The sequence below is a fragment of the Leptidea sinapis genome, chromosome 1 (genome assembly GCF_905404315.1).
Source record: "Leptidea sinapis chromosome 1, ilLepSina1.1, whole genome shotgun sequence".
Taxonomy (NCBI): domain Eukaryota; kingdom Metazoa; phylum Arthropoda; class Insecta; order Lepidoptera; family Pieridae; genus Leptidea; species Leptidea sinapis.
In genome coordinates this window covers 1,491,307-1,503,655 of record NC_066265.1, presented here as the reverse complement: position 1 = coordinate 1,503,655, position 12,349 = coordinate 1,491,307, and the positions used below count along the sequence as shown (strand labels likewise).

The window sequence follows — 12,349 nt, the reverse complement described above, 5'->3', positions numbered from 1 at the left end:
TGAAAAATGGAATAAGTTTATCAAATTAATGTATTGTCATCGGACCTCGATATATCTACAAAGTTTGAACGAAATCTGGCCGTTTAAGGCGAAGAGTAAGCAGAAAACACGCAAACATGGTGTTTTTAGACAAGTTTTGTGGTGAAAGTATAACTAACTTAAGTCTTATTTGTAGGTTGCTAATGCTTGCTGTTGGTTATAGGTAAAACTGCCGAGCTTTTTTGCAACATTTCTTTGAAGTTAAACAAGTTTTTTTGGCATGGCATGACGCATTTTTTGGGTACTTCTCTCAGAAAAGTTATTCTTATAGCTTGCACTTTTTTGTGTAGGTTCATTTATTCAGATTAGTAGTGAATAACGAGGATTGTAAGCATATAAACTGTTTTCCACGCAAGAATTTTGAAAATATTGGCTTTGTTACATAGATGGCTGGCCGGCAGCCGTGAACTCATATCGCTCAAGGTCGCTGGCATCTAGAGTCGCCTTAAAGTGGGTCAAAATCGCGCCCAAATGAGTCGGTTACAAACAAACATACATACAGTTGAAGCTAAAATAAAGCGTGTAAAAAGTTTTTAATAAGCAAGACTTGTGCAACCATAAACGTGCGGACTAAACAATCTAATTTAATATAACATGTATACTTGTGAGGTACATTGTGTCATGCGACGACCAAGTTAATCAAGTTAAATAAATATATTTAAAACATAAAATATTTATCATGTCGATATGATCACTTGGATGTTGCTAGGTTAGCTAATTACGTAATAACTTAAGGCAGAAGGACCCTTAAGTTGGGACTGAATAAACTGACCGACTTAGTATTACATGGATCTCACAACTTTAACGGTAGAAGAACTCGTCGCAACTCATTGCGAGTTACTTGATTTTCTTTATAAGTTATGTTTTTGACGTGTATCCTATTTTGGATAAGAATACATGAGTTTGTAAAGAAAATATTGAATTGCAAAACTTTTATACGGGATCGAAATTTAACGGGAGCGATTGAGTCACATTGTTGCATGCCTGACCATTTTCGGGAAGAAAATTTGTCATTTATCTGTCAATTCACGTACACAATATAAAAACTGCTCTTCTGTACATACATTTTTAATGGTGATACTTTGCATTCCAACCCTGTAATATATTTGAAACTCTCGTAACGTTGTTGACCGTTGTTTTACGATGGGTTGACGCTGTGTCCAGTATTATAAATCATGAACCCTCATTTTAGAAAATTTGCATGATTTAATATTTATAAGCTTTCGCAAAACATACAGCGATTCTGAAATACTAACACTATACTAAGTATTGCCATATATACTGAAACAAAGAAAAGAAAAAAATTCTATTTCAAATAACATTTATTGCTTATAATTTGGACGTATCCAAGTAAAATTGGATCACATTGGCAAGTATTAATATCATATTGATATCCGTACGCGTTCGTGATAAAAAATAGGCTTGACAGACGGACGGACAGGCAGACCGACAACGAAGTGATCGGGATCCTATAAAAGTTTCTTTTGTGTTTATACGTACGGAACACTTAAGAGTAAATATAAATAGATAATGAAACAAAGAAAAGAAAATTATTCAAAGAAAAATATAAAACAATTTAAAATATAACAAGCTTATTCGAAGTGGTCTCCATTGGCTGCAATACAGTCCTTGAAAAGATTGAGACCAGTTAACATACCGTATAAAAATTCCAGATTCCAAATTCAAACCGGATATTTTGTTTATTTTTAATTGTAACAGTATTTACGACCAGACTAATTAATAATAATTAATCATAAGATACAAATAAAATAAGATTTACTCACTGGCAGGTCAAAAACTGACTAATATTAATGTCAAAGTTACTAAATATGTTAGATAATTTCTATCTGTGTGACTGTGATAGCCGTGAACACGTCAAAAAATAGCGGCGAACACTTAGCCTCTAGTAGCATACGACGCACACTGAAACTGTGAAAAACTGACTGGCGTATCGCGAGTGTAATACGTAGCTGTCACGCACACTAAAGTAATAAATCTGGCCTGTTCTCATGCGTTATCCAACAGCAATAGGGCTCTATCTAGGCGTGTAAATTATCGAAGTCTATATCAATTTAAGTAATCAATCTGGTGAATAAAACAAAGAGGTTGTAAATACTACGTAATAAAAGGCGGGACTGCCTAAGTAGAAATTGAAATTTAGTTTAGTATGAAACGTGCAGTGATTAAACATAAGTTTGAAATGCTTAGTAGTAATTACACAATAGCGATTGGCGACGAAGTATTATCCGGCTATATTTGAAAGCGAACAGTTGCTCATAACGTTGTGGATTTCGGCTATCTCCGTTTTTATAATACTATAGCCGTCATCTATCAATGACTACACGTTTCATACAATCGAGTGAATCGCTTTTTTCTTAGAGTATTTCGCTAGCTTGCAATAAACTATCAATACTTAAAATAATATATTTTACAATTTTTTCCTCGAATCATCTGTTTATCATATTATTATCAACAATTTAATGTTTAACCATTGGAAAATGATAATTGATATGTTATAAATAGAAAGTAAAAAGATGCACTTGTAATGGACAGACACTAAATGTCGTTCGCGTGTCTCATGTCGGTTACAATAACCCGAGCGTTAAGAGGATTCATATGGCAAAACAAAAATGCAATTTCGTTTCATTTAGATGAGCTCGCAGCAAAGCATTTTTTTATAGAAAAGGAGGACAAACGAGCGTACGGGTCACCTGGGGTTAAGTGATCACGGCCGCCCACATTCTCTTGTAGCACCAGAGGAATCACAAGAGCCGTGGCCGGCCTTTAAGGATGGTATACGCGCTTTTTTTGTAGTTATCCATGCCGTATCGTCCCGGAAAAACCGTACAAGGAAGCTCATTCCACAGCTTTGTAGTAAAAGGCAAGAGACATTTATTTTCTCAAAATTGATTCCTTTAGAATTCTTTTTGATGTCATTTCAATTGTCAATTAATTAATAATCAGTGTAAGAGTAATTGTGTATCTAATGTCACTTACCTACTTGAATAATAAATAATATTAATTCTGCGGCGCTAGAAACTCTCCCAGCATTCTTTTTTTTGCACTCTTTTCAATAAAAATATACAATATTGTACAGTCATTTCAATCGCTATAAAACAATTATTACGATCTAGTCCCAGGCTGTCCGATCATTTAGATTTTCAGCTGTGGAGTAGTAGGATTTACGACAGACCATTTTTTAATAATCATTTAAATTTATTTATAGATAATGCCTGAACAGGGGCTTCGATTTATTATAGAAGTGTATACACTTACCCTTAAAGCTATTATGTATCTTATGAAGCCTACTAGAATTAGTTACAAGCAATCCTTTATTTCTAGTGTTAACAATGACGTTCTATACATAATGTTAATAATAAAAATCACTATTAAGAGCAAAAAGTATGTGGAAGAAAGTGTAAATATGTGTTTTTTTTTGGAATAACTTTTAAACTTCATTTCTAATCAATCCCGAAATAAACAAAAGCCCAAAACTAATCAGCTCTTAACATCAAAATCGGCGACCGACGTGGTACGTCGATCGCCACCAAGCCGGTCAAAATCGGTTGATTAAAAAAATAGTGTTTTACTAAACTTTGACCGAGCTCAAAATCGTCATAATTACAATTTGAAGCGTTTAGGTATGCGTAATTAGCGGGAAGTTGTAGATGGCTTTTAGATTGTTTTTTTTTTTTTTATTATGAAAATAAGGGACGAGACGAGCAGGGCGTTCAGTTATTGGTAATTGATCGCCCTGCCGATTACAATGCAGTGCCGCTCAGGATTCTTGAAAAACCCCAAATATTCTGAGCGGCACTACTGCGCTCGACACCATGAGACATAAGATGTTAAGTCTCATTTGCCCAGTAATTTCACTAGCTACGGCGCCCTTCAGACCGAATCACAGTAATGCTTACAACTTACTGCTCCACGGCAGAAATAGGCGTCGTTATGGTACCCATAATCTAACCGGCATCCTGTGCAAAGGAGCCTCCCACTGGTAAAGTAATATAGTAGTACTAGTTGATTATAGTATGTCAATGAGGACAGGGATTTTATTTTAAAATTAGAATGGAGACAGATAATAACGTTACTTATTGTGTGGGTGAGTCGCAAGCCCCACCACCGAGTCGTATGGAATTTATATAAATAATTTATACGTCTAGATAGAGGCTCTTGCTGCCACACTACCGATGAAAACAGGCCAGGTTTATTACTTTAGTTTTAGCAGGCCTGTCTCATTTCCCGCGTAGGTATCAAAATCGTAAGTATGCGCGGCGGTCCCTACACAGTAGGCCAGCCAGTTAGGACTCAAGAGCGAGCAGTGACGAACGCGCGAGTTTCGTTCACCTACTTCTCCAGTCCGACCGATCTTTTAAAAATGGAGAAACATAAAAAAAAGCAAGGCGTGAGGGTCATTGGGATCCATATTTAAATTTTTTAAGCTAGCTTAAGACCGGCGGCGACGTGGGGCGGGTCGTTCCCTTCCCTAAAATATGATCGAGGGAGGCGATGGCTGGTCCATGCGTCATGCTCATGAACGGGGGGTGACTCGTGGGGGCTGGATGATCTTGTTACCGGAAGGTCTGCTTGATGTGTTTTTTTTATTATTATTATTTCCTTTAAAGTTATTATATATTTTATTTTATGAAATGCTCACATAATGCCTCTATTTATTTACGGTATGTGTGGATTGATGCATCTACTATACTCAATAACTCTTGTGTTTATAAGTATTAAATTACTTTTTTTTTCTTTTTTTGACTTACTCATGTAAGTCTTTAAGTTTTTGACATTTGAGTATTTTGTTGCGTCACTTTGCATATATTGTAATTGAAATGATTTGTAAAACAACTAAAACGTAAATCTTGAGTTAAAAGAGTGGCAATGAGTTTCTTGTCATTAGCTCAACCCTTTACGAAGTAGCGGTAAATTCAATAAGAAACAATATTTTTATATTTTTTTTTGACATTCATAAGTATCATTTCTGTGATCTACATGAATAAAGTGTTTTTGAATTTGACCCAGCAACAATCTAATTTATAGTGATTATTATTATAATGAAATCACCATTCATGATAGCTAGGTAGCTATTTATTTCCAATACTAAGTAGGTATTACTATGTCGTGGTCTTCCAACTCATTCATTACTATCTGCAACTAATGTAGGTTTGACAACGAAAGAATATTGTTTTAAAATTACGATTACATACCTATTTATATTATAGAAAAACCTAAGCAATTTATAAAAGATGACCGTACACTAGGCACATTTTTGGGTTAAGAAGACAACTATTGTCGTCAGAAGAGGTAAGAGTCATGCGATAGAAAGAGAGGCAACTTCTAGGTGAATAAAAATGTAGGTTAATAGCGCTGTACAATCTGAATTACAACTTATTGTGTGGCCGCAAGAGTCCCTATTTCTTTAATTGATTTTGCAGAGTGACACTTCTGTACTTGTACTATATACATTCTTTGGTTTGCGTGAAAATCTACGCCTTACACTCGCCATATGTATGGCACTTTGTGTTAAGTGTGCTTGCATTGATCATAATTGAGGTTTATTATCAATCTAAATTTTTTTTCGACGTTTTCACAGCTGTCTTCATCTGGTAAGGGTAATAACGGTATATCTCGATTTCCGGGCCAAACTTCAAGTCCTATGGGAAAAAGTTTAATACACAAATAAAACTTAAAAACAAAATTTTATGAACGATGCAGGACTCGAGCCCACGACCTCTCGTGTTCCGTTCGAGTGCTCTTCCACCTGAGCTAACCGTTCGAGTAACGTTTAGGAAGCCACAACCTGAGAGTTGAATAAAGCACACAAGATTTTATCACGTCACTCGAACGGTTAGCTTAGTTGGAAGAGCACTCGCACGGAGCGCGAGAGGTCATGGGTTCGAGTCCCGCATCGTTCGTAAAATTTTGTTTTCACATTTTATTTGTGTATTAACCCCAGAAGTGAAGGAAAGTCACTTTAAAAAAAACCAAATTGTTTAAAACTTAAATAGCAAAGTTGTAGGTAATAAAAGGATCTATACAACTTTTTGTAAAATTACACTTTTTCACATAACCTTAAAATATAACAACAGATACTTTTGTTATTACCAAGAAATTTTTCTGTATTTTATTCGATCTTAAGATTCAAAAATGGAACAGTTTAACATAAATAAATAATATTTTAATATGAAGTAGTCTTCGGGCCAATAAAAATAAAATAATAGGTGTACGGTCATATATTTTGGCATAAATGTATATTGATGATTACATTATATTTAATTTTATTGTGCAACTTTTGAATGTTTCCGATCTTCTTATCTGAAATCCTACCTGCCTACCGAATTACTTAGTAAGTCTGGCCATAAATACTGTTACAATTAAAAATAAACAAAACGTTACATTTGAATTTGGAATCTGTCATTTTTATATCATTGTTCATTGGGTTTTCTCATTTTGGCGCCAATACATTGCACAACATTTTGCAATATTAAAATGGAGTGGTGTGATAAAGAGAACCGAATCGCGTGAATAATTTTGTTTACGGATGAGATTTTTTTTACTATTGAGCAACATTTTAACAAACACAATGACCGTATTATGCTAGAAGCTCTAGTAAAGCTTCCCAATTAGTCGACAGAGTGCAACATGGGCACTATCCGACTTCAGAGATGGTTTGTTGGGTATTAGCTATGAAGGAGTGACAGAGCCATACTTTTGTGAAAAAGGTATCAAAACATCGGCACTAATGTATCAAGATACCATTCTTGAGAAGGTAGTGAAGCCCCTTAACAATACCATGTTCAATAACCAAGAATGGTTCTTCCAGCAAGTCTCGTCGTCGGGTCTTAAAGCTCGGTCTAAGCACTCTTGGTTGGTAACGAAAGCTTCGGACTTCATCAGAGCTAAAGACTGGCCGTCGTCTAGTCCCGATCTTAATCCGCTGGGATATGATTTACGGTCAGTGTTAGAGAGTACGGCTTGCTCTAAACGCCACGATAATTTGGAGTACCTAAAACAATCCGTACGATTGGCAGTGAAGATTTTTCGCATGGAAAGAGTGCGTGCGATAATTGGCCTCAACGTTTAAACGACTGTATTGCAGCCAATGGAGACTACGTCGAATAAGCTTTTTATATTTTTCTTTGAATAATTTTCTTTTCTTTGTTTCATTATTTATTTCAATACTAGGTATATTTAACTCTTTTAGTGTTCCGTATGTATAAAGACAAAAGAAACCTTTATAGGATCCCGATCACTTCGTTGTCGGTCTGCCTGTCCGTCCGTCTGTCAAGACTATTTTTTATCACGAACGCGTACGGATATCAATATGATATTAATACTTGCCAATGTGATCCAATTTTACTTGGATACGTCCAAATTATCACATCAGCAGCTTGTAGTTATTATGAAAATAAGATATGTTTGTCATCATGTCATGTCAAGAAGCGAGTACGAAGATGATTCGGAATTCGTTTTAGCTCGGGTGAAATCAGCGTGCGGTGCGAGTGCGGGCCCCGGGTGAGTGCCGAGCAGGCAGTCAGGGAAGAACTATCGAGCGAGGCGGTTGTGTCGCACGAGCACGCCGGGAACACTACTTCTTATTACTGTTTATGAAGTGTACCTACTTTTACGATCGTAACGTTTGTTGCTGATTATTATACCATGTGTTTGTAAGACAAAAGACTGTGTTTTACTTGCTATCGTGTTAAACGCCCACAAAGATAGATAACCACGAGGATCCTGACCATGTGACCGGCCTTGCCCTGTCATTTATATAACAGAAGGTAGTCTTTATAAGTTAACGAATAAATTACCTTCCAGTAAATACATACAAGATCAAAGGTAACGGACTTAAAATGGCAAAAGAAGTAAGAAGGCATAAATAAACGTGTGGGCTGTACGGTCGAACCCCATCCAGCATGCAGTCTTCTAGGACACAAAAACGATCGGAGTTTCTTTTCTTTTTTTTATAAAAGAGAGGAAAAACGAGCGTACGGGTCACCTGGTGATAGGTTATCACCGCCACCCACATTCTTGCGTTGCGGGCCCTTTAAAAAAGTGTACACACAGGTACCCATGTCGTATCGTCCTGGAAACATCGCACATGGCAGCTCATTTTGCAGCTTGATCGTATGTGGAAGAAAGTTCCTTGAAAACCGCACTGTGGAATAAAGCTAGACTAACAAATGGTGGGGACGATGTCCTAATTTTTGACGTATTGTGCGAAGGTGGAATTCGGGGACAAGAAACAGATTGAATCTTATTTTCATAGGCTTCCCACATGTATCTCCAGGACGATCGGTCCTGCGCTGCTCTCATCCAACTTAATCTGGCGATTATGACCAGATCAACAGTCCATCATATCCTTATCCATCTAAAAATCTCTGTCTCTACCGTCTTCTTACGTGGTTGCCATTCAAGGACTTTACTACCCCAACCGCTATGTCAGTGCCTTTGGTTCTACTATTTTCGATACATAACAATAATTTTTAAACACTGGGAAAATTCTGTGAATTCTTGATCACAGTTATTGTCATTGGTCAATCGAGAACAGATCTGGGAACTAAGACCTGGAGTAAAACATACTGGATACAAGTTGTCGATTATTACGTACGATATTATGCAAGTATCGTATGGGATTTACGAATACTTTATGTTGTTACTTCGTTGAAACTAGTTTCAGACGCGTGATGAAGTAAAACTTCATTTACATATCATCTATATTCATCGCGCATTCATATTACAATTGATAAATGTTCTTAGACGAGTAAAATAATATCTGAGTCATCTGAGAATGGGCGAATGTTGCCGTCGGATGGCTTGCTATGTATATCTTCATTGAAAGAAGATAATATGATTTATTCAAAAAATATCTTCAAATTTGAAATAATTATATGTAAGTCTAGATTTTAATGATTCGTCTATTTAATTCCAATCAAGATGTAGAAGCGGAGAAATGTGCAAATAAATATTGACTTACGCCCCCTCTCATGTCACCGGGTTTATTTCATTTTGCAAAAAAAAATATTGCAAAGAAACGAAAAAAATGAAATCATGAGACACCTCCCTTTCTTTCGCTCAAAGCGAAAACTAAGAGCGATTGGACAGCGGCTTCACCGGCTCACCGAATTTTAAATAAAAAAATAATGAATGACATCTGTGGCAAGTGTTCCAGCTGCATGGTACTGGATCCCCAACAATTTACCATAGAACCATGTATCCTAGCATTGTTTGTGGTAATTTTTTTATGGAAGATGGGGGACAAACTATTATCTGGGTCACTGGAAAGTGATAACCATAGCCCGTACTCTCTTGTATCACCAGAGGAATCACAAGAGATTGAAATATGATATAGATAATAAGTATTGGCACAAATTTGAAAATGAAGAGATTTTTTTAGTAGTTATATTATGCATTATTGAACTCAATGTTTTCTTTGTTAAAACAAAGGCTGCTCAAGGTATAGGAATTAATAGCTATAAGTATTAGTTTTCAATGAACTTTCACTGGCTCACCGAACAAAGATGTGGAATGAGCTTCCTTGTGCCATGTTTCCTGGACTATATGACATAAGTACTTTAAACAAAAGTGTGTACACCTTCCTTAAAAACCGGCAACACTCCTATGTTTCCTATGATGTTGAAAGATGTGGGTGGCGGTGATCACTTAACACCAAGTGGCCAGTCTGAGCCTACAAGTTTTATTATATCAAAATCTTATTAATCGACTCACAATGCAGAATATCTTAATAACCAAAGAGCCTAGACTGGGTCTAAATTATTATCTTACAGCAATAGCAAAGACTTAGTAGAATATTGAATAGATTGTATTTCCTACTAAAAAGAATACCTACTGTGGGACTTTCTTACTTGCAGCTTTTCTTGTCCAAATGTTTGTCTCCAAAGTGGTGGTAGTAAAGTAATTTTGAAAAAATAAATGTCCTTTATATTTATTTATTTAAATAACAATTATAAAAATACTTATATATTGCTTGAATACCACCTATGTAGTTGCATATGAGTTTAAGTAAGTATCTCTTATACTTAAAAGAAATGGAAACAAAACTTAAATAGTATTGTTTTAGTAATGAATGTTATTATTATTTGTTACAATGTAAGTTTATCTTGTTTATCTATAAGTGAGCAATTAACAATGGAGTTGTAAGTTTGTGCCACTTTAATGTGTAGGATGTACATGATAAGGTAAGATATGGTGCAATACAATCCTTTGTATATATTAATGTATTTAAATGTTATTATCAATAAAATAGGCTAGGCTAAATAATAAATATTAGCAATCTAACTTTACCCTTATTTTTATCTAGGCTATTTTTAGATGTTGATAAATTTTGTATTTTTATCTAGGCTATTCTTTGATGTTGATAAATTTTGTAGAATATTTCTGTATCCTACCTTCTCGCCTTATCTAAATTTAATATTTATATAACACAGAAAGGCTACATAAATATTTTTATTTAACTTCACAATTCACAGTTTATTTGCACAATAATACACTTTCCTGTTTGTATTATTTTAGTTGCTAATATTTTTACAAATGTTGATGAATTATAAAAGATCAACGAAAATAAATTAAAAAGACTATGCGCACAGATTTTAAGGGAATAAGCACGACGTATTTTATACAGGAATACCTAAGAATATTTGGTATAAATAATTTTCCAGTATTTAACAATTGTTTTTAACAAGATAATTTTTTTAAGTCATATAACTATAGTTTTGTACAAAAAAAACATATAATGAATGCCCGGGATAGTATAACTATAATAATATATGACTGAGTACTTACCCTATTATTTTTAAACGATAAAGCAAAGCTATTAATGTGGGATCCCTCCATTGTAATTTATATATTATGAGTTTTTTTAACTTCTCAAAAACTTTATTTCAAACTTTGCGACTTTATTTACAAATACACAATACAACCGAGAAGTGTTAACCAACCAACGTACGTCGTACAACAACTGACTGACTGATGACAGTGACTCTGACGGTGACTGCTGACAATAATTGACATTCTAACGTCTAGCACTAACTGATTACGCGTCAAGCGGGATTTTTTTTTCGAAGATTGTGACTTGGTAACTAAGACTTATTTGGTAAAATTATTTTTTTCGATTTTATGTTTTCACTATATCCAATGACGTTCTATACATATGGACATATTATTCGCAGTCTAACAGCGGAACGACAAAAGTGTGGTTAAAGACAAGTTAAGCACACTTTTCTCCTTAGTCATGTATCAACTGTGTGTCAATCACCAAGTCGAAGTGTGCTATAAAAAAGTGTTCAAATAATACGTTATATGTGAAATATGCCCTTTATAAAAAAAACCCTTTTACAAACTGATGTAGTATCCTCATGACGTTACCCAGTATTGTTGCACTATGTCACGTTATTGTCAACGCCAATGGTAAACTTCATAACTGGACTCAAGCCAACTCAATTCAATTTTACTTACTTAACGTAACGTAACATTACTTAACTAAACTAAGCAAAATAAACTAAACTAAACTACGATAAAGTATTTTTGTCTTTCGTTTATATAGAATACCTTTTTTACTGATACTTATTGTCAACACTTATTCAAACTTATCACAAGTTATTGTGTAACACAAGCGAATTCGTGATTAATAAAAAACAACTGTTAACGGATCCCAAAAACGTATAGCAATATATCAAATTACTTTTCAATATTTTCGTCCGCAAAGGGAAATTTAATTACTACAGACAATCTCTTTGCAACCTGTGTTGAACCCAGGTCGTCATTATATTAAGACAAAAATATTATACTGTCCTGGAAGAACTTTCATACCAGTTAGATTAAAACATGAATGTGTTTCATTAATATAATGGTTTTAATTTTAAATTTTTATTTTACATGAAGAGTGAGTACGCTGACCTTCGACTTTATAACAAGGTACGTTGGTTATCAAGAGGGAACGTTTTAAAACGTTTCGCGCCCATTTTTTTGAAAATTAAAGCATTTCTCATTTCAAAGGGCGTCCGCTATCCAGATCTAACAGACGATCAGTGGATCTGATACTTTTATTTCATGGTTGGCGCTACGTCTTCTCTAAATCACCTAATTGTAAACTACAAGGGAAATGAAACTTAAGTTTTTCGATGTTAGAAGAAGTAATAAAATTCGAAAATAAATTATCCATTTTTGCTCAGGATTTTGAAAGGTAAACATTGTTTCAGTTTCCCAACCTGCTGAAATATCGCCAAGAAAATAATTCCTCTATTGATAAACAAACAGCATTTTACAATAATAATTTATATATATA

General features: G+C 34.7%; 1 protein-coding gene across 1 annotated transcript in view; it reads right to left on the bottom strand.

Annotated features, from left to right (window-relative positions):
* Positions 1–11,006, bottom strand: part of LOC126979996 (leucine-rich melanocyte differentiation-associated protein-like) — a 64,121-nt gene extending 53,115 nt beyond the window's left edge. Inside the window, exon 1 of the mRNA XM_050829610.1 lies at positions 10,849–11,006. Coding sequence (XP_050685567.1) covers positions 10,849–10,899 — 51 coding nt within the window. The 5' untranslated portion in view covers positions 10,900–11,006. The remainder of the gene's footprint in view (positions 1–10,848) is intronic.
* Between the last annotated feature and the right edge of the window lie 1,343 nt (positions 11,007–12,349).